Source organism: Candoia aspera, chromosome 4, assembly GCF_035149785.1.
Source record: "Candoia aspera isolate rCanAsp1 chromosome 4, rCanAsp1.hap2, whole genome shotgun sequence".
Lineage (NCBI taxonomy): Eukaryota > Metazoa > Chordata > Lepidosauria > Squamata > Boidae > Candoia > Candoia aspera.
The window spans coordinates 16,121,836-16,145,458 of record NC_086156.1 but is presented as its reverse complement, the minus strand read 5'-3'; the positions used below and the strand labels follow the sequence as shown (position 1 = coordinate 16,145,458).

Genomic DNA, 23,623 nt, shown 5'->3' with positions numbered 1-23,623 from the left:
TAGGCCAAACTGGCTCTCACACATACTGACAAACAAAACCTGAAGCCTATATCTAGCACCTAAAACAAAGGTGGGCTAATTTAAAAATATTAATTACTAAGAGAAGCACAGTTTAAAACATCACTGAAATCTGTTTTAGGTCAAATATTCCCTAATTAAAAGTAAACTGAATTGTTAGGTACAGCTTTAGAACACTGACAATGATCTAAGGCTTTTATTCATACATTTAAATTGTTGTACTAAAATCACAGGGACTGCTAAGTGTTTATTTTTTATGCAGTCTTGCCCACACTGATATATAACTAAAGTGTTCTAATAAATTGTATATGAATACAATTCTATATGCCTTTCTGTGTATCACCCCTTTATGTTAGTCTATGTCTCATCCATTTTGTTTTTCTGAACCATAAATGTTCACAGTCAAGTGGCAAGAGCTAATTGTGAAATCAATAGAGAAAATAAAATTTGATGGACATATTAGAAATGTCTACAAATCCATTCACAAGGCCATCTGCTCCCTAAGAGGAATAAGAAAATACAGTTTCTAATGTTATATTGCTTTGCTTTGGGTAATACACAGCCTTCCTCTTCTCCCGGTTCACAATCAATGCATTATACAGTAGATGCTATGGCAAGCCAAAAAACATCTATGAAGATTTTATCGTATCTATGAGGGTAAAACAAGGGATGCAGTGGCACTGCGGGTTAAACCGCTGAGCTGCTGAGCTTGCCGATCGGAAGGTCGGCGGTTCGAATCCACGTGACGGGGTGAGCTCCCGTTGCTAGTCCCAGCTCCTGCCAACCTAGCAGTTCGAAAACATGCAAATGTGAGTAGATTAATAGGTACCGCTTCAGCGGGCAGGTAATGGCGTTCTGTTTAGTCATGCCAGCCACATGACCACGGAAGTGTCTACGGACAAACGCCAGCTCTTCGGCTTTGAAACAGAGATGAGCACCGCCCCCTAGAGTCGGACACGACTGGACTTAATGTCAAGGGAAACCTTTACCTTTACCTATGAGGGTTATCCAAAGTTTTCTCACTGTCCACTATCATTTATGTTACAGCATTCTATTAGAATCCTGGGAGTTTGAGAACTGTAAAGTTAATACATTTTTGCATGTCCTTTTCTTTACTACTAAAAACTTGTGAGAGACAAAATGTCTCTATTACAGTCTGAGAGGATTCTGTATCTCCTAGGCTCAGACATTTCCCCTCCTTTTTACTATGTACCATGTCTTCATTAACCACAAATAGTACTAACTTACAGCCATAACTAAGATTCCTACAATGAATAATGAGAAATTCTAAAATATTTAACAACATTTAGAAGATGAAGAGGTCTTAATTCCCTACCAAGCCTAATTGCCCAGAAACTTCCAACAGCAAATGCTGATAAATACAAGGCATATTAGCAGACCTCGTTTACTCAAATCGTAAGACTGATGGGTAAGATCTTTCAGGTACACTCAAGTGACTCATCCCAGAAAATTTAGGATACATCTCTGAATCAGCTGCTGCATTTTAATGTCACAGCACATTTCCCTCTGTTTATAATAATAATGCTCAAATTTAAGGCAGATTTTTTTAAAATATGAGTAAAATATCACTTTACCAGAATGAAAGATATGGGGGAAATAGATTACAATTGCTTTAAAAATACTTTTATTCAATTTAAACCATACTGCTTTTGGAGAGAAATGCTAATTTGTTAAAAGAATAAAAAAATTATATAAATCACATCTGATACTTAAAGGATTTTTTTTCATCCAACCTCAAATAATTTTTCTCTGCTGTAATTTAATTTATATTTTCTTCCTTTAAATGCCTTTATCCTACTGTAGATCTATCTTATTGATTAATGTTGGACAACGAAACACATACATTTCATTTTTCTATCAGATGCACCTACACAATAACAATAACCAGTTGGCATATATGCCTAATTGTACAAGCAAAACATAGAAGTAAACTTAATTTTTTAGCCTGCCCACAAATTCCTACAATCTACTGTAAACAAATTTAACAAGACATAGTCATCTTTTTCTTATACTAGAACAACACTTGTTAGACTTTACTGCATAAGCATGCAATTTGCTCTTAACATCAGCCCATAGTAGTACCATATCTGTTAGAGAGGAACTAAAATTTTTAAAAGATTAAGGACACTAAAACTATAAGATTAAAAATTATTATAGGAAAGATTGGGTGACAAGAGTCCACATAGCTTAACTCTTCTTTTGCTAAACTGGAGAGTAAAAATGTGTTTAACTGTTAAAGTCTATTTTCCTTCCTTTCTCACAAGTTCAAAGCACTAATTTCATTAAACATTTCAGTGAATTCTTGACTTTGTTTGTAGAAGACCATTAAGAACCTAAGAGTTCCTCACTACTACTACTACTACTACTACTACTACTTATTATTATTATTATTATTATATTTTCCAATATTATTTTGGTGAAACGTTATCAGAAAGTGATTCTTAAGGTAGGTACTACACTAAAACTAACAATTCCACTGAAACCCCTTTTGCTCATCTGCATTTTCTGGGATAGAGACCATCATAAACATCTACCTGATCACCAACATGTATACATCCTGGAAGAAAACTTTTCATTCTGAAAAGCCTTTTAACCCTATATATCTGTTTTGACCAACAATTTCCATTAAAAAGGCTCTGTGTTTCTCTGTCTCTTTCAATCCTACCTGTTCTGTGCTTTCTTTGACTATATTCTTTACTAGTACATTTCCCTCTATGCATATTACATAATACCCTTCTCACATAGTCATTGTTTGCAACAAGCATTCACTTACGTGCATTTTCTCATCCATAGCCTCTTTCATCATTTCACCAAGCATCATTTTCCATACTTCTCACTAGCATAACACCACATATTTCTGTGGCACTCTGCAACACATTTCTTTCCACTGAGCACTAAGCAGCTTCCACATCCTCTTTCTTTACTACCACTGACAATTCATTCTGTTGACTGATTAATCTATCTTCTAATAATGTGCATACAGGACTCATGCTTTTTATTTCTGTAGTCATGTTATTTTGATTATAGTTTCTTTCACTCCTTTCCTTTTCTTCCATGTCCATTTTTCACATAGATCCATTCTAAATATTACCAAATAATGAAATGTCTCAGATTCACCACCTCTCAACCTTGTATCTTCACTCTCAACCTTTCACCGTAATCAGTCAAATTGTGCTTTTCTATTCAATCCTTTCCCATGTATATCATGAATAGACTGATGCTCATATTTTTATTTCATTTTATTTTCATGGTAAGTAGAATCATATATTCCTCTTACGTTTGAAGTCACAACCTTCTATATGCCATGGTCATCATCAGAGAGACCTACATCTGGGCTTCTGTCACCCTTCATTGCTTTGGTCCATCACAGATTTTACATAATCTTTTTTAGTAATATAGAGAAAGTGTAGAGAAGATTACTATTCTTAGTCATTCTTGTACCACAGGTAAAATTATCTGCTAAAGGTTAGGGCTGTTTGGGTGCATTTTGGCCAATATACCACAAAGTGCAATCAAAGCCCAATTTTAAAGTTAAGTACAAATGTTAAGCTACAAAAAATTAAGAATTTTAATTTTCATGAAATTTTGGAGTGATATACAAATCATACCCAACAAAATAAATTAACAAAATAATTTAATGTTATTCTGCAAATATGCATTTCTTAAGAAATCCATATAATTAACTGACTTCCAACCATGTATATGAATTTTGATTCACAAATACATATATGAGGGTTGTAATGTTCAAAATAACTTTTTTTTAACATGATTTCTAGCTGAACTCACAAAGCAGACTTTTTAACGACTTGAAGCCATTAATACCTTAAGCCAATTCACCCATTATACTAAGCCATATGGTTGGTTTAGCAGTGTGCATGCTTCCATGCATTTGCTGGCTGAACCTGTGAGTACATGCTGCTAATAAGCTATCCATGACTTACCTACCCAAGCTTAACATATGTGAATATCAGACTGGTTTATCTGTGAGAAGAAGCCAGAAAAGTTATTAAGACCCCAACCCCCTAAAAATAGTGTCTTAGTTTAGTTTCTTTCAAATAGTAAAACAGTCTTTGTAGCTAACTTTAGCTAAACATGACACACAGTCATAAATAAAAACATCTACATTCCATTCTTTTATCCAAAGAGGGGGGAAAGGAGCAAGATAAGTGCAGGTGAACAAAAACATCAGATTAAATAAATGAAACAAAAAGTGCAAAGAATGCAATCCATTCTTTGGGTAACTCAGTGGTAAGTAATTACTGTAGGTACTTAAATCTGCTTTCAAATTCATCATTTTTATCAAGAATATTATTTGTGACAGAAAGGGATTACCATCTGCCATTTGACACAAGGTAAAGGATGGTTCTCATCCCAGTTCCTCAAAGCCATATGTCAGCATCAACAGTTTTGATCATAATTAGCATTTGTGATGGCTCTAAGCACAAATACAGTCAATAGGAAGATGACATAGGAACAAATTGTACTAGTTATCATAAAAACATTAATATCCTTGTGCACTGTTATCAAAGACGTATTAAAACAATTAAAAATTAGAATGATAGGCAATTTAAGAGATTTTTTATATGTCTAATCACTCTGGCAGCATCAAAATTATCTGTAAAAGTCATAAAACACTAGATCATTTTTAAGTCCCCTCCTAAATTGAAGAAAGAGTGGGTCTCCTTCCTGTGCACTGACCGTCTATTCCATAATATAGCAAAATTGTTAATATTAAATGTAGCCATGGTGGGACCTGCAAAAAGTGCTCCACTATCTATTTGATAGTGCAAGGCAGATAAGCAGTCTTACGGGTAACTTGGGCCTAACCACAGTGAGAAATTATGCTTAGAAACTAACTGGCAATCATGCAACTATTTTCTCACCACGTTCAATTTTCAGAACATGCAATGCGTACCACAACAATCAAAACTGGAGGATACCAATGCATGTCTAATCACTGGTACCAGATGGCTTTTCTCTAGGAAAAAGCACATCTGGTTTATTAGTCAAAGCTGGAAAAAGGCCTCTTTTCGCACAAATGTTACATGGCTGCTTAGGACCAATACTGGATGCAGAAGGACCTCAGACCATGAACCAATCTTGCAAATTCACAAGAAGAGGCATAACATCCAAACTGTGAAAACCACCACAAAGATCATTCTGGGATTAGTGAATCCAGAATATTCATGGTATCAGGGTTCCAGTTAAGACCCCTGCCATCACTCAAAATGACACTAACGTCTTACAGGTATTGCACACTTGTGACTATCTGCAAGAACAAAATCTATAATCAAATACATACATTGTCTTCTACTTGAACCAGAACTATCCATTTTGTCTTGTTTTCACATACTCAGAGCCTTATCCAGAGTGTAGCTCAACATTATCAGCACACTAATGACAACTAGCTCTAAACCTTTGTATGATCCTTTTCAGCAGCTTTAGACAGCCAGTTTGGTGCAGTGGTTAAAGGTAGCTGTGGAGACGCAGGAGACTGTGAGTCCTAGTCCTGCTTTAGGCATGAAGCCAGCTGGGTGACTCTAGGCCAGTCCTTCTTTCTCAGCCCTAAGAAAAGGCAATGGCAAACCACTTCTGAAAACGTTGCCAAGAAAATGGCATGAACTTGTCCAAGCAATCACCAGAAGTTACAACTGATCTGAAGACACAAACAACAGCAACAACAAACAGGATGAAATTTTGATCCTTCTGATGCCTTATATTTGATATAATGGTTTGATATAACCATTCCTAAGCTACTCCATTTTAGAAAGTATTTTAAAAGTATTCCTCAAGTTGAGATTGATGCTGATGACTATATGGACGTTTCCACATCATTTATTTGCCAAGGATACAGAAGAAGCTGTTGTTTTCTAGAAGGCATTATTCTGAACAGTCTAAGCCCCTGGTTGTCTCCCATTCAAGTACAAATACTAATCATGGCTGACCTTGCATAGCCTTTTCAGGATCATCAACTGTTGCCACCTACTGTGGACATAGAAAGGACTAGTTCTAGAAATCATAATTTGCAGAATTAAAACCAACACCAAAGTTTTAACATCAGCAAGAAAAAGCTATTTAACTACAAACAAATAATATTTATTCTAACCCTCTATTGTGGTCCACTAATCATGCAGTTGGAATGTCATTTTAGATTACATACATATTTACCATCAAGAAAAAGGTTTATTGGATAGGTAATTTACTGCTGTGCACTTCATTTTACCTGTACTACTTGTTCTGTGGAACTGCTGCTGAGGTCATCTCCAGATTCTGAATCTTGGTGGATTTTTTCTGAGCCTTCACCTGCAGAATCACAGGATTGCTCTTGCAAGAAGCTGGTCTTTTCAGTTTCCATACCTTCCGAACAATGAAACTGAGACACAGAAAAGGTCCTGTTCTGATTGGAAGCTTTAACAAACTGTAACTCGTTAAACTTTCCATTGTTTGGGGCAAGTTCTAGGCTGAGCCCAGTATTCTGACCTGGGCTATTGTTTGGTCCCAGATTCTGGTTGGCATCCTGAGCTTGAACTGGATACGATTTCCCCGAAGTGGAAAGCTCTGGAGATTTATTCACATTTTCTGTTGACCTCTGTAACCCATGCATAAGTTTTAGAGAGTTGTTTGGCAGTCCACCTAATGGCCTAACAGGTGGCATTAGTGCTTTGCGGGTTATTTCTTTAACATATTGTGCTGGCACATAAAAGGGTTTGGAATTTTCATCCTTTCTGACTTGCCACCAGTCATCATTGGTCTTTTTAACTAAGATGTATTTCTCCCCTTGTTTTATCACAATCCTTTTGTCTTTTGCTTCATACTCATAATCATATTCAACTTCAATGTATAGTGGACCTGAAAGATTTTTCCCAGTCTTGTCAGCCATCTCTTTTAAAAAGCTATGTTTCCAGGTGAAAGGAAAGCCACATGGTGTTTCTTCCTCCTGATTCTCAGCAGAACTGCAAAAATATATATATATATATATATTACCATATGATTATATAATAAATTTTGTCCGCAGATTATTTCTTTATTAGAATGATTCCTTGACAAATCTCACATTTTGGATGAATTAGCTTACCAAATCTTTTGAATAAATCTCCCTAGAGATTACATCTCTAAATTTAAATGTAAAAAGTATTATAACTATCCTAATTGTCCAGGTTTTTTGAAAAATATTCTTATCTTCTGTGAATTACTTATTATAACTTCAGCAATGAATTGGATTAATGTGCAAGCCACATCAGAAAGATTTTATTCAAAAGATATATTAAGAAAAAAAGGAATATTTCCATGGAAAATTTTCTCACACATTAAATAAATTTTCAGAAGTATGATACTCAATTACAAATATTGTAGTTTAAATATTTAACTAACTAAATATTGTGTTATTGTACCTTTTCTTACATTACTCAATTACCCAAACCCTGTAAGCTGTTATCTATGCATTCTGCTGAAATGGCATACTTATTATCACTTTTATGGCTAATGATTCATAATAGTATATAAAACACTAAAATATGTTCTCGATACACATGCATTTTACTAATTGGCAAAGGACAAAAGATATGTTTTACTTACTCAGCAAAATATAATGGGATTCTTAGTTCAAGCCAATCTCTTACATAAAAAAAATTATTTAGCCCAGGTAATACTAAATCTTGGGGGAAAAGAGATAGTTATATTGTCTTTCACCTTATGCTCACAGTCTTCTTAAACACACTTTGGAGTTTAGTAGTGACTATTATTTTTCTGAAACTATTCTTTCTATCAATGTAACATACCACAAATAATTACTGGAATATGTGAGTCCTATAATACAATGTTCTTATATTAATCTAACCTCCATGCATTGTAATGTACTCTTTTAGTTATGCTTCTCTCAGGAAAAAACTTCCATGAGATAATATGGCAAGACATGCCATAATACTCCTTTATGTATTATAGCTGTATCCATCCTGCTTGTATTGCCGATATACTGACAACTTCCCAAAACAAAATAAAGTGTTTTAGCAACTGGTAAAGAACAGAGTTATTATAATTTCTAGAGAGGCATTATTTATCTAGACAGTCTCCTATTTGTACACTGACCAGATCCAAAAATGTTTCACCAGGTAGTACTGCATAATCTGCCTTAAAATAATTTGCATTACATTTCTTTTATATTGCCTTTCAAACAAAAATAACCAAGGTGATTTACAATAAAATAAAAATAGATAAAAATAATAAAACAAGTAAATTAGTAAAATGAAAATCAGCATAAATCAAATTCAATCACTCAGATAGTAAAAGCCCAGGAAAATATCTATTGCCACACAGTAATTAATATAGGATCCAAGCCATTTTGGGGGGGGGGGGAAATAATTTGGTTGCAATGAAAGAAAAGGTCTTCTACATGGTAACTATAAATTCACTTACCTAATCAAGTTACCCAAGCAAAAATGAATTAAGTTAAATCTTGTAAGATTTGTTCTTGTCAAATCCATGCTGACCTCTGCCAATCACAGCATTATTTTCAAGGAGTTTACAACTCAACCTTATGACCTGGATTTTCCCAGGAATCAACTGAAGACTCATTTGTCTACAGTTCCTGGAACCTTCCTTTTTCATCTTTTGGAAGACAGGGACATTTACCCCTGCCAGTCTTCTGATATTTTACCCATTCTCTAGAATTTCTCAAAGATTACTGACAGATTTAGTCAGACCATCAGAAACTCCAGGATACAATCCATCTGGCTGTGGGATTCAAGCATTGCTGCTTTTATATCTTCTTCTACTTATATTAACTCAGATGTCATCACCAATGCCACCAAGGTCATTCCCTTTGATCTCATGTGGAGGTGGATATTTTTAGCATACAGTGCAACTCCTCCTTCCTTGCTCTTGCTTCTGCTCCTTTTGAGTAAGTTGTAGCCTTCAGTTACTATATTCCAATTATGGGAGTCATCCTATCAGATCTCAGTCATACCTATTAAATCATAACTGAGACCATGACCTTTACAGGGAAAGCTGTTTTTGATTTATTACTGGTTTAAAAGCCTTGGTTTAATTATTTTCCCAGTTATTCCTATAGTGTACCAGTCCTTGACTAGATCATTAGTTCTGAGGTTCTGCCTTCAATTCCCACAAGATTCAATTTAAGGTCCTCCTGATTAAATTCAACATGCTTTGGTCAATCACATTCCACAGCCTTGAATCCATCCAATGCCAACAGTCCATCATACAGGTAACATAGACATGATCCCAGAAAGCAATTCTCTTCCTCACCATTTTCAAAGCCACTCATTCTCCTGCAGTATAATTCTTTCACTTTCCAATTCTCTTTCATGGATGGGAAAGATGGATGACAATAACCCACCCAGGTTCTCTAGCTTCCTTCCTAGCTTCAAGGTCCAGGTGATGCAGTTGCAGCTGTTCTTGGTGGTATCATTTGTATGTTAAGACATAAACCATGGTTTACAATCAACAATACTTTTTTTGGTTCATATAACATTTTAAAGTAAAGCCAAACAGACCACATAATGCCTTACAGTATTTAATAGAACTATACTGTAAAAATCAGTATTCTATGTTTCTTTCATAGAATAGATGTAACATATCGGTCACTGAAAATGGTGGTGTTAAAAAGTCATACTGTATTAACCTAATGCAAGTCAATGAGGGGTCTGAAATACAGGTCTAACTATGCTTTTAATGTTCAAAATAATAAATTTCAGGAAAAAGTACACTTTTTTCCATTTTAAAGAAAATTATAAAAGTATGGCATATTCAGATGCACTGCATTCTGGCTGCTTTACTGGAAGTTCTTTGTAATGTTGATAATACTAAGTTAACTGAAGAAATTATCAACATTACAAAGAGTTTAATATTAACCAAGGCTTAAACAATTAAATAAAATTTAGAAATTCAGTCTAGTGAAGACTGAAAAAAAGATACTATTTATGTAACACAGATACATACACAATGGCACAACATAGTCTTCAACTGCAGACTATTGTGCTGGCAAGCATTATTCTCTACAGCTGTAATGAACATATTAATGATGTTGTGAGACAAACAAAGTTAGTCATTGAAGCCACAGTGGAAGACATTTTGATCTACCCTTGTTATAAGATCTTACCAACTGAAGGCCAGATGAAGTGAAATCCAGTGAACTGGCCTTTACACAATAGACATTTTCTCTTATGTTGTGACTTGTCAGCATCTTAGGAACATTTCCATTAAGCCCACGACTTCTCAGTACATATTGTATGAGAACAAAATACACTCCCACTGGCATGACAACTTTATTCGTGCAGATTTTTCTGCATTCTATAGCCTCATTTCAAGCAAGCCAGCAGAGTAATGTAGACAAAAGGCCTGCATTATTTTCAACATTTAAGATAAAAAAATTCTGAGAATTATCAAGTACACAGAAATCATCTGGAGAAAAGATAGCAACATTTCTAGTCACCATGACAGAAAAGCAAACACACTATGCAATGCCAAGTCCATGATTTTCATAACAACATTCTCTTCACATATTTAGAAGGAAATTGATTTTACACACTGAAATTTCATAAGAATTTTACTTGACAGCTTGCATGACTCATTTGTACTCAATTTCATATGAAATAGTTTCAAAATGAGAATAAAGATAAAACAATCACAGATGGAAAGCATGGACTGTCAAAACCAGTTAGAAAAAAACAATAATCCTTCAACATGCTTCTCCAACAATTTGGCCTTTCTTCAAAACAAAATCCTTTTGAACTTGGAAGGCGATTTAAATCTGACATCTTCTGAATGCTCAGGATGTTTAAATGGTAAACAATGTTTAAAATCAGTATTCACAAGCATATAGACCTGTTATCTATTTGAATCTTTCTCAGATAATTTGTTACCAAATGTCTAGCAAAAATGTATGGCTAATATACTGTGTTTAAAGCAAATAAAGGAAAGTTTAAAGTTTCTTATAAACAGTAAGTTAGGCAGGATTGAGAGCTTCCACTAAAAGTGAATGACTATGATGTCCCTCACATATATATTTCGCAATATATTTTAAGGAGTGAATTTATCCTGGATGGGATTATGTATTTAACTATCACCACTGGAATCCTTAAATAGCATATTATCTATAGTCAACTATAGAAAAGCTCTTAAACAAGATATTCTATGCAATAAACTGCATATAAAAACAAATGAAAAACTTCCTATCCCAATCATGTTTTTCAACAAACACAAAAGTAGATTTCTCCATTTTGGAATCTTTCCCCAGACAGAAAATTTGTCAAAGGGTTGAAGAAAGGCAGAAGAAAGCCATCCACCCCATGCAGAAACAACAAGCATGAACACTTCCGGGCACAGGCCAGCCATTGGCTGTCAGGGCGAACAGTCTCACTGTGAAGGCTCTTATCAACGGAGTTTCTACATATTTCCGGAAACAGGTTGTATTACCCAGGCAGAATTCTGCCTGGGCCCAAGTGGGAAGGAAGTGAAACTATGGCGCTTTTCTGCTCTCTCAAACACATGCCGTACCAGACAGCAACACACACACACACACGTGTATGTGTGTGTATCACTTCACATAAAAATAAATACAAGGTTAAGAAAGGTTTCCTAATAATTGCCCAGCAAAAGCAATAGACAACTTAAAGACATGACACGTGCACCCACTTTCCCGAAAGAAGTTTGATGTTAAAACTATTTCATGCTAACTCAGTAAGTGCTGCAGAGGAAAGCGCGAAACGCTACCCACCGGCCATCGCCAAGAGCCTTCCCCAAACTGGTACCCTCCGAGTCCAAGACACCAGTGTCTGGCGATGATGGAATGTGTAGTTCAGCATAACTATAGGACACCACTTCCACTTTAGGGAAGGCTGCCGCTTAGCATGAAGACACATGCGAGCAATATCATGAGGCACCCACGACAGATTTCGTTAACCTTTCACCTCGCCCGTCATACTTCCCAAACTTTGGGGCAAAAAGGACCATTCCGCGTATTTGGAAAGGAACGCAGAAAGCCCTCTCCCGCCACGTATCGAACGTCCGGATTTCTCCGGGAGCCCGACCTCCTTCGCGCTCCATCCTCACCCTCGGCAATACGCGGAAGAGCCCTTTGCCCTAAAACTGGAAAGGGGGAGCGTTACTCCGCTTTAATGACCCTGGAGGGAAACGGCGCGACCATGTAAAGCTGGGGCGAAGAGCCAGGCTACGAGGAAGTCCGTCCGCTGATCCTTCCATTCCCCCCGCAACCAAGCGGCGAGCCACGACGGGAGCCTCCCAGCGCTGGGAAGCGGCCGAGGGCGGCGGCGGCGCCCCCTCCTCGGCCGAAAGAGCGGCCCCTCACCGGAAATCGGAGTCCCGGGCTGGCGCGGCTTTGCTGAGGCCCCGACCCGGCGCTTCCAGGACGGGCAGCCGCGGCTTCCTTCTCCTCTCGTTCCGCCTCCCTCCCGCTTCGCCTTTCTCCAGCCGCGACTGAGTCTGGAAGCGCCACCCGGCCAGCCGCAGGGCACCGCGCAGCGCGGCCTCAAAGGTCCCCGTCACGTGGCGGGGGAGGAGGAGGGGGAAACAGGCGGGAAAAAGTAATGCAGGGAAGGGGTGGAAAGAAACGCCGCGTTTCTCTCTCAAAAGGCGGGTGTATCAACCCCAGTCGAGAGCTCACGCACGTGTCCTGGTCCCACAAGACACAAACCAGCGTTTAAACCTATGCGCTAAGCCATTGATAGATTATGTGCCGTCAAGTGGTTTTCGACTCTTGGCGACTACATAGATCAGTGTTTCTCAACCGCAACAACTTTAAGATGTCTGGACTTCAACTCCCAGAATTCCCCAGCAAGCCACGCTGACAACCTGACATAGATAGTTCTTCGTGAAGATCTGTCCGTCACTTGCTCTTTCAGGTCTTCCAATGGTGCACCCGTCGCCACTGCAACTGAGTCCATCCACCTGGCTGCTAGTCATCCTCTTTCTCATTTTCCTAACCAGCATTAGAGCCTCCTTTAGGTCTTTGCATAATGTATCTGAAGTAGGATCATTTGAGCCTGGTCATTTGTGCCTCGAGAGAGAATTCGTTAGTTTTCTTGGCTGTCCATGGTATTCTCAGGTGTCTTCTCCACCAGTAAAGTTCAAAGTGCGAAGCTGTAAGTTATGCTTTATGAATCAGTTCATAACTAAATTGAAGCTAAATTGTATCATAGACTCTGCCTTTAGTGACTTTAGTCTCTTGACCCTGGGTCTCCCCAGCTTGAGTGGGGAGAAGAGAGCTAGTTACAGGGGGTCCTCGCTTAGCAACCACTTGTTCAGCGACCATTCGAAATAGAGATGGTGCTGAACAAGTGGTACTTATGACTGGTCCTCGGAGTTCTGGCTGTCGCAGTGTCCCCAAGGTCATGTGATCACCATTTGCAACCTTCTTTGCTGGCTTCTGACAAGCAAAGTCAATGGGGAAGCCAGCAGGAGGTTGCAAATGGAGACCATATGGTGTCCTTGCTTAACAGCAGCATGGCATTTGCTTAACGATGGCAACAGGAAGTGCAGGGACTGCTGTCACTAAGCAGTGCGGTCATGTGACATTGTGCTTTATGACAGCGTCACTTAGCGATGGCAGTTCCGGTCCCAATTATCATAATTAACTGAGGAGTACCTGTAGTTCCTTGTGATGATGAGTGTTGGCAGTTGCCCTGTGTTTAAGTTTTGCAGCACAATATAAGTCTGGGGATATGCATTTAACTAGAGCCCATTCATTTACTAGATATGAATTTACTCAAGCCCTTCAGAAGCATTGAACTAGAGCCCTCCAAAAATACTGTCTTGCTCTCAGAATTTCAAGTAAATATATAAATGGGAAATTGTATGCACATAGACAAAATGCCATGAAATACAAGAGAGAGGATGTCTGGGACATGCCCAAGCATGCAAAGATGCTTTATGTAGAAAAAAATGAGAAATTTTAGGTAGTGACTTTATAAAGTAATGATAGTGACCCACCTCACACAAGTCTGGAGTTGTCCAATCTGTTCTGCAGCACTTTCAAATCAAAGAGCTTTGACTTGAAGCCTGAGGATATATAATATGAAACTATTTTGAGAGGTTATTCATGCATGTTATGACAATCCTATGCAAGTTTACTTGGAAACAAGTGTCACATATTTTACACATTGTGCTAACGATGTGTTTTTGGGGTGAGGGACATGTAACTCAACCCTTATGCCATAGTGATATGTGTGAGCCAGGCCATTATAACAAACACGGTGCTCTGGATTAATGATACTTTGAATGCAGTAATCCTACAAATGTTTATTTAGGATTAAGTCCACTGAATGCACCAGGACCTCTAACTATACAGCATGCACTTTTAGGCTTCCTTTAAACTCAGCGGGACTCCTTCTCAGTAAACACGACGGGATTTAGTTCAGGGTCTCAGGATGGCGGGCTCGCTTCTCCAGTTTCATCCCAACAATAAGCCTGTGGGGCAGGTTGTCCAAGGAGAGTTACCTGCTCAGTGACACCTATACCTAGTAAGTTTCTGTAGCTGAGTATGGACTTGAAACTGGGGATGCTGCATTCCTGGTACAATTGCAGATCACTACATCACACTATTAACTTTAAAAAACTTCATTCATTACAGCTGAGGCACTTATATAGGAAGGTCCTACTTACAAATTCCCCAATATAGGCTCTGTTGCTTTGGTTTCAATGGTATAATTCCCCGAGTTTGATGAATGGGAGTAGGATAACTGATCTTTATTTATTTATTTATGAGCAGGAACTCAACTTGTTCCTTCAGCTGTTGCAGTCAAGGATTCCTGGGAGGAAAACTTTCTCCCTGGAGTCATGTATGGTCAATCGCCAAGGTTTCAGTTTCCTGGTATATTTGCCTTTTATTTTCTGTGTCAATCTGTCTTTTGCCTTGTTCCCCCTGGCGTTGCTATCTACACAGCTGAACACTCATGTACCACCTACTCTTCACATATGGCTTCCAACTCCCCTTTGCACTGAGGAACAAAGAAAGGAAGTGGAGATGGCTCAGCAAAGGCGACTCTCCATTTGAGGAACAGAGTATCCCTGACAGCACAAGTCAGATGTGTCCGCTCTCTCTTCTCCCTTGTGCCCCCCACGCCCGCTGGCAGCAAGCATCATGCAATTTGTCTAAAAGATCCTGACCTCCAAATGCTAACATTCTCTTATTTTTCACCTCATTCTCTCCTTTTCTCATTAAATTCCCTCCTACTCACATTCTCCACTCCAACAAACTATCCGACCTGTTAACTCCTTAGCAAGCTGCATCGCACTAGAGTCAAAGGGCATGAAAGAAACTTGGTCACGCTTGCATCCGTAAAGGGTTTATCGACAATTCCCAGGTAATTCTGTCTGATCCTCGTTCTAGTGAGCTTTTGAGGCTGGTGGTTCCAGTTCAGATCCTTAAATGAATGGGACTGACCTACCCATGCTCTTTTCATTCTATCCTATCTTCAGTAAAAGTTTCCACATCTTGATTTCTCATGATTGCCATTCAAGGGAGGAAGGACACATAATCCACTGAGGATGACAGCTGTTACTTTAAAAAAGGATTGCCAAGGAAACACATAAAGTTGTTTGTTAGTAAGAAGCAATGCTTGTATGAAAAAAGAAAGAAAGAAAGGAAAATACCAATTGTGGGGATCATAGGTAAAAGCAAATACACCTACTAAATAAATCTTACAAATTAAAAAAACACATTTAATTACTTTACAAACTTAGGAAGCTACTGTTCATTGTGCAGCTGTTCCATTAACAATGATGCTGTTGGATTTTAAAACTGGCTTCTCTCCACATGTTAGACTCAACATGCTTTTGTCAGAAGCTTCACATTTCTCAGCTGAAGGGGGTCACACCACATAGTACATGAATCATTACTTTAAAAAAAAACCACCACTTACATTTTGTAAAAGGAGTACCATGGGGTAGTAGCTATCTTACGCCATGCTTTCAGTCCAAGAGGGCTCCATTCTGGCTTCTCTCAGATGATTTACATATGGACTCACAGAGTACTATCTCCCCAAAGGTACTGATAGTAACTTCAGATTTATTCTGAATTGCAAAAGATGGGGTTCAAAAATGAAAAGACACAGGGGTGGACTGGCAGTCTGTGATTTGTTCTCAGTGTTTAAGGGAGGCATATTAGCTTACATCAAAATGGTTTTATCCCCCCCCACCCCCGCTTTGTTCACCACTCTGAAATCTGTCTGGTATTCCCTGTAGATGTTAAGCAAGTAGCTTATTTAAATAACCCATTGAAACCTGATGCATTTCAAGGAAAACCTTTGCACAGGAGCTTATTTATATTCCATATATCTAAAGTTATTAAGCATTTCATTTCATAGAAAGATGAAAAGCAGTGTAGTTAGTCTTTACTGAATTAATACAGTATATTTCACCACATTAAATTAATCCTTTACAGACTGAAACCTGATTCAAGGTATAAAGTCCTTAGGCAGCAAATCCCACTCTCCCTCGCACTGATGATGTTACCTAGTTGGGTAATGAAACGTCTGCAAGCAACAGCCAAGCTCAGAGAGCACCAAGGACTCCACAGTGTCAAGTAGTTAGGCAGGTAGGATCAACTTAAAAAACCTTTTAATTGCTTTTATCTTGCTTTTACGGTTTACTATTTTTTCACTAAATGATGAGAACAAGAGTTACAGAATGGGGTGGTTGGGATCCTTTTAGAGTATTGCAGAGATATGAGAATGAAGACCATTACAGCTGAGCACCTCCAGGAGCAATCATTTGTTTCATGCTCACCAGGATGGCCATTAAGTGTGCAAAGAGATAAGAAATGCTTTTAGCATATTCTGAATAGCAATAATATGAGTTGCAAGAAAAACTTGCTTTCATGTAAGAGGGCCTGTGCTCTGATCCCCTTGGCTTATGGAGTTCGCCTCATATTATTTAAACATATAGTCTCTGACATATGAGTGTGAGCCACTTGTAACACAACTGCTTATTTCTCCAAGTCACCTTTTTCCACTAACACCCACTGCTACGAAATGCCTTCCTTTAACCCCATTGATGTGGGTTAACTTTCTAATTTCCTGGCATTTCATGAAACAGCTCAGTAAAACACTTTTGCAAGTCAAGAATGCCTGCCAAGTTCATTCCTCAATTCTGACTGTTCCTTAAGAAAAGGCAAAGTGATTCAGATTTCTACATCCAGCTATTAAATGCCCTCAAACCATTTGAAGAACTCCCACTGCTGTTGCGTAAATTAAATGTAAAGCCCTTTGGGACGAAAAGTGCGGCATAAAGGAAAAGCAATGTCATTTTGCAGGTTATAAAGGAGCAGAAACAAGGCTGCAGTAGTTCTGCTGGGATATTGTTCCAGAAATTTTTTTAATGATCTTTCCCCCCTTCCATTTTAAATAAGCATGTGCCCTGGATTCTCTTTCCAAAAAATAAAGGCAATATAATGTCTTGAAATTATATATTGGATTTGCAGTCCAGTAGCCTTGCTTCCTTATATATAGTTTTATCTAAGATGGGATAGGCTTAATTTCAAAAAGTAAGACAGAAGCAGAACTCATGGCCATATCATGTGGTCATGCCAATGCTGAAACCCTAATCATCCCATATATGGCCTGCAAAATCTGGATGATCATTAGATAACAGCAAAGCTGTACAGAAAACCAACTCTTTGCTGCCATCTAGCAGTTGTCCAGATTTTTGTAGCCCAGAACTGGTATGCTTCCTGGAACCTGAAGTCCAAAACAACAGCCAAGGCAAGGCACAGATTAGGAAGAGTCTTGATTCAACCTGTGGCACTTTTGTTGTTGCTGAACTTCAATTCCTAGCATTCCTCCCCATTGGCTGCTATACTTGGGGCTGCTGGAAGTTACAGTTCAGCACAACCTACAGTTCTGCAGGTTGCCTATCCCTGCACTTGAGTGAACACAACCAGTATCTATCAAGCAACCATGATGTTTGTGACATCCATGACAAGCACATCTCAGAAATAATTTGCTTAAATCTGTATATGCTTAGATTAAGTGCTAACGCTAAAATATCAGATAGACCAGGTACAGTGTCTGGAAGGCTGGATTAGGACTGGAGGGATCCAGATTCAAATCTCCACTATACTACAATGTCCACCTGGTTAGTCATGATCTCAGCTGAATCTATTTTACTGTGTGTTTACAAAGACAAAATTATAGGGATGGGAGGGCCCTGAAGACTTGGCTCTGCCGTCTCACGTGGGGCGGGAAGGTGGGCAACCATTCATGGGGTTGGCTCGTGCCTTAGAGCCCCTCCCACCTGATCAGAATTTTTTAACCTCTTGGATTTTATACTTATTGATATTGTATTTTATATTTGTAAATTGTTTTTATAGGATCTTAATTGTTTATTATTATAGTTTTAATTTTATTGTAAACCGCCCAGAATCCCTCTTTTGGAGGAGATGGGTGGTAGCAAAAGTTGAATAATAAATAAATAAATAAGTAAATGGGGATGGGAGATGTGTATGCTATCTTGGGTTCCTGGGGGAAACATGGGATACAGATAGAACAAATAATAAAAGTAACTCAGAAAATCTAATTCCTGGGCAGGGATTTAAACTCAAGGCTCTCCAGTCTGGATAGATCCTCAGTCTGCTGAATGAAATGGTAATTGTTTCTGGGTAAGTTGCAGAGACAGTAGCCTTACAGCTATAGTTTCAAAAGTTATCTGGATATGTCTTGTATGCCATTTTCTCCAGAGCAACGCCTCTCTATTCTGCTCTTTAACTCAGCTCCTTGGCAGCTTCTTCCTACTCACCTCTTTACAGCAATACTTTTCCCACCTCAACAGATCAAAGAATACAGTCACCTCCTTCTCCCTTTAACAGCCTAAGAAACCATTTCTGGTAAGAAGCAGGCAATTCAATTCACACCTCAACTCTCAGATGAATAACTGTTTTAAAATACACTATTACTTAAGGGGGTTGTTTTTTGACACAAAGAAGTAATGTTTGTGTGCATATTTATGGCTTGAGGAAAACAGAAAATAACCAAAATAAAATCAACCACCATCCCTTTTATTCTGGGGTTCCACTGCAATTCCTGCAGGGACACTGTCATTCTCAGCATCACTGGTTCTCCTGCTGTTATGGACCAGACCATACTCTGGGAATTATCTGCTCTTCAGTTTTATGTATATGGATGAAACTCCACCATTTTTGCCATTTTTTTTACTCCACCACTCCTTGTTGCTCAAGCAAGACTCAGATGGACCTGTAAGCCCTATCACTCGACACACTTAACCACAACTAGCTAACCTGTATTAGATGAGTGTATTGTATGAATTGTGCCTGATGGTTGGGTTAATTATATAAACAGGAGTTATGAGCTATATTTCTTTAAGTCTAGCACATATAAATGGACAGCCAGGGTTGGCAGAGGTAGTATTTAAGGTTCATCACTGAGGAGCTTCCATCTTTACTTCTAGGGAAGTACAGCACCAACACTTGTGGACACACAGGATTTTTTCCCCTCTCCTCATAACATTTATCAGATTTGAGGCTCAGCTCTCTAACCCAGCCATAAGAAAAGTGAGGTTGATATAACAGGACCTTTTTTGTGGTGTCTGATCTTTTTCCTAACCATTAGAAGGATTTAAAGACTACTTGTACTGGGTAGAAGGAAAAACCTTGAGGAACAGGAGGAAAAGCCTCAATCAAGACAACAGATAAAAGAAATTTGAGTCCAAAGCAGAAATGTACTTCGAGAAAGCATCCCAGACATGACCCTCCCTAGTTCTCATGAAGAAAAAAAAAGGAGGTGGGAGGAGTACTCAGACTTGCAAGATTCTGTTACTGTAACCATATAATAAAAGTAGTAATAGTATTCATAACTTTAGTTTTCTCGTCTGATCTGCCATGGAGGGCTGACACTGATTTATTCCAATATGCAATTTGATAAATTTTACCATACTGGAGTGATTTACAAGGAGGAGCAATATTACCTCAGAATGCCAAGTATGGTACAATGGACAGATCAGCACACCTTGTGATGCTGCTTCAACAACTGCCTGCACACAGGGAAAAAATTGGTCCTGAAAAGGAACGTGGCTGTACCTCCTTCCAGAATCGTTAATAGCAAAGCATTAAACCTGGTAAGAATGAAAGCTTTTCTATAAGGAACAGAGAGAACATTGTATAAATACTTAGAAGGAGCCAAATGCCTCTTCCAAAGGTTGATGTTAGTGGTAAGAAATTCTGCTCCTGTCCTCTCTAAATCTAGGTCTAGGGTGTCTCTTGGAGGGCCCTTTCAAACCCCAATGTTATCAGCAGTGGAACTGACAATCTATAATAGATCAAGTCTGAAGCTGTGTTTTTTTTCTGTGTAGAATCAAACCTGTCAACATGAATTAACTGGGATAGAGATCTCCCCCTACAAAATAATTTTAACCAGTATTTCAGTTGGCAAACCTCATGAGGATGTCTATTGATACGCAATCTAGCTCCAGCCTCATGCTTATATTTGAGATGCAGCAAGGGACATAAATCATTGCTCTTAAGAGCTTGGACTGAATTACCACCACCACCCCTTTTTTTTTTTTTTACATGTAAGCACAAATGTATGTGTCATAAAGTACCAGATTCAGCACTTTGATCCTGAAAAGCATGATCGCACTGTTATCTCCATGGCAGCTGGCAAATCTAATTTTTGCATTGGAAACTTTGGGGGCACAAGGTGAAATAGCTTTTTCATGCTCTTTCTGGGTATTAGAGGATTGAATCATAGTTCCTATGATTATTTTAAAATTTTAATTTGCTCAGTCTGACGGCGGTTGATTTTCCATTTATGGGGGCCATTGGTCCATTTTTTTGTGAATACAATCACTTTCATTTTACTATGATTAATTTCTCATTTTTCTTCCCTACAATAAATGTCTAAGGCTTACAGCTTCAGTTGAAGACCAGCTTGCATCAGGTAGAGGGTGACTATATCATCCATGTAAAGCAAAACAGATATTGGTTTATTTGTTAGCACTGATACTAAACTGATAAGAACAGATACTACACTGATTTTAGCCAAAAGGCTGAAAAGCAGTAATTATGATAAGGCCAAAGCGGTGTTTTTTGAAGAGCACCCTAAAATCCAAAGATGGAAACTAAATGGGCATTAGCCCCAATAAGCCCAATTGTTCAAATATTTGGGAATAGTTTTCCATGCTACAGGAAGTTGGAATGCTTATCTAGAGTAAGACCTATGGAATGCACAGATATCATTTCTGGCTATTCAAGCATTTCATAGATTGTGGGGAACATTAGATATCCCAACAGCAATTAAACTATTTATTGTGAAAGTCCAAGTGGAACTTCCATTTGGCATAGAGATAGGACCATATAAAAATATCACAATGATATCTACAATCTAAATTCCAAAGAAATATCTTTCAGGTACCATGAAGTATCTCAAACATTCTTCTTTGTCTAGAAGCTGGTGTAAATAAAATTGAAATTATGATGTTGCATAATACATTGAATTATTGGCCCAAAACAGTTTTTCACTCCATTTGATTAGTCTCTCTGATTGCTTCTGAGAAATTGATTAGCAAGTGGAAAAGCTCCATTTTGCATAAATTGAATTACTATGATTATAGTAATCCAGTGTGATATGGTGGTTAAGTTGCTGAACTAGGAATGGGGAGACCAAGTTTCTAGTTTCCTTTAGGCAAAGAGGCCAGCTGGGAGACCTTGGGCCAGTCACTCCCTCTGAGCCTATTCACTGTCTCCAATAGGTTGGCTGATAATAAAGAGGGCTTTGTTCTCATATATCAACATAAACAACTTATTATTTCTGTTCTTAATAACAACATAATGTAGGAAGATGGGTTTCCAGAGGCTCTGTTTGTTTTTTCCTAAGCCAACTACTTAATTGCCAGCCTCATGCTGTCAATCTTGTTCTTATAGACAGGCTTCCCACTATCAATGACAAAAAAAAAAAGATAAGTTGCTTTTCCCCAAATTATCCCCAAAAGTTTAACTGATGTTCATTAATTGAAACACAAGATCTCTCCTAAATAATGTTACATCAGCTCACACATTTCAAACCTGCATGTATGTATTCCCATGGAACATCAGAATTAATCTAAGAAAATGGTGATCTATAGATTGTTTAATGATTTCCAGCACAATCTCTCTCTAGAGATCTAATCAAAAGCCATCTTCAAATCCATGAAGGCAGCATAAGGGGAATCTCAATATTGAGAGGACTTTTTCCATCAGATAGTTTAGGATAACACATTGATCTATGGTTGATTATTCTGTCCTTAAGTCTGCTTCTTCATCAGCCAAAACTTTTGGAATGGGCGGGGGGGTCTGTGGGGGGATATTTTCAAGTTGAGGTTGGTTTTGTGAGTGATGTTACTGTGAAAAGAGGACTATGAATTTAGTAGGCTAAACTAGTGTTTCTCAACCTCAGCAACTTTAAGAGGTGTGGACTTCAACTCCCAGGATTCCCCAGCCAGCACTGGCTAGGGAATCCTGGGAGTTGAAGTCCACACCTCTTAAAGTTGCTGAGGTTGAGAAACACTGGGCTATACTAAGCTATTTACAGTGTTGATTATATGTACAGTATATCTGACTTTTCCTTTAAAGAGCCAAAGGCAATATAGTTTTATTGTCTTTGACTAAGCAGAAATCTCACTCAGTTCTTCTTCCACCTAATAACTGCATATTGAAATAATACTGTTTTGCCCTACTTTACGGAGCCATCCACGTCTGTGCAGTTAGCAGTGATTAGTATAACTCTTGGCTATGTCTCATACCTATTTGCATGATTCACACCCATCCCACGTTAAGGCAGAGCCAGGCAATCTTTCAATTGCCTAAAGCCACTGGGTGTGTGTGCGCGTATACATGTGTGTGTGAATATACATATATGCACATATACATATACATAGTACTGTATATATCCATATGTATCTATACACACAAATATAGTCATACAGGAATAACGTGTGTGCATGCATGTACATTTTTGCCAGTGTATAGACAGGTCTATAAGGCAGTCATATCACATGAGCAGGCGGGATCTGGAAGCCTTTTGTTTTTTTGCTGCTTTGGGATGTCCAAACTGTTTGACAGCTTAAAAACCTTCTCCCCTTCAGTCTTTTTTTTTTTTTAAATATGCTTCCCTTACTTGATATTTTGGCACCAAAGTTTTGTACCGCAGACTTTGGGGCTCTGAGGACTTAATGGGGCTACTGCTACGTTAAGGGAAGAGGAAAAGACTATTACCCCCAAGAGGCCCAGAAGTTGATCAAGAATTGAAAGACAAGCATAAATGGTATGCAGCAAGAGTAGCACGTCATTTTCATACAAATTTCCACCATTTGGTAGGCATTTTATAAATTACCCGTTTCACAGATGTCAATGAACATGTACAAATATCAGACCTACACAAAGTTTGATGGGGATTTGGGAGATGCCACAGATCACAAATAATTAGTATCTTAGTATTAGAGATAAATATTTGGAGGTTGGACGCATTGGCTGAACTGGGTTCATCCAACTTTGGGGACAACGTACAGATGAACAGGCAACAGACAGACGAAACTCAAGGGGCGCCCTTTACATTTCTATCTTGCT

At 38.4% G+C, this 23,623-nt stretch overlaps 1 protein-coding gene and 1 pseudogene across 4 annotated transcripts in view; both read right to left on the bottom strand.

Annotated features, from left to right (window-relative positions):
• ARHGAP12 (Rho GTPase activating protein 12) overlaps positions 1 to 12,486 on the bottom strand; it is a 50,527-nt gene extending 38,041 nt beyond the window's left edge. The window contains exons 1-2 of one of the 4 annotated variants that reach the window (XM_063303458.1): positions 12,362 to 12,486; positions 6,263 to 6,992 (exon numbers count right to left, since the gene is read on the bottom strand). In XM_063303458.1, the coding sequence (XP_063159528.1) occupies positions 6,263 to 6,919 (657 nt within the window). In that variant the 5' untranslated portion in view covers positions 6,920 to 6,992; positions 12,362 to 12,486. Of the gene's footprint in view, positions 1 to 6,262; positions 6,993 to 9,300; positions 9,511 to 12,361 lie in introns of those variants that run through there. The other 3 variants (XM_063303459.1, XM_063303457.1, XM_063303460.1) reach the window with 3 other exon arrangements.
• Positions 12,487 to 20,962: 8,476 nt separating this feature from the next.
• Positions 20,963 to 21,081, bottom strand: LOC134498115 (U2 spliceosomal RNA; annotated as a pseudogene).
• Between the last annotated feature and the right edge of the window lie 2,542 nt (positions 21,082 to 23,623).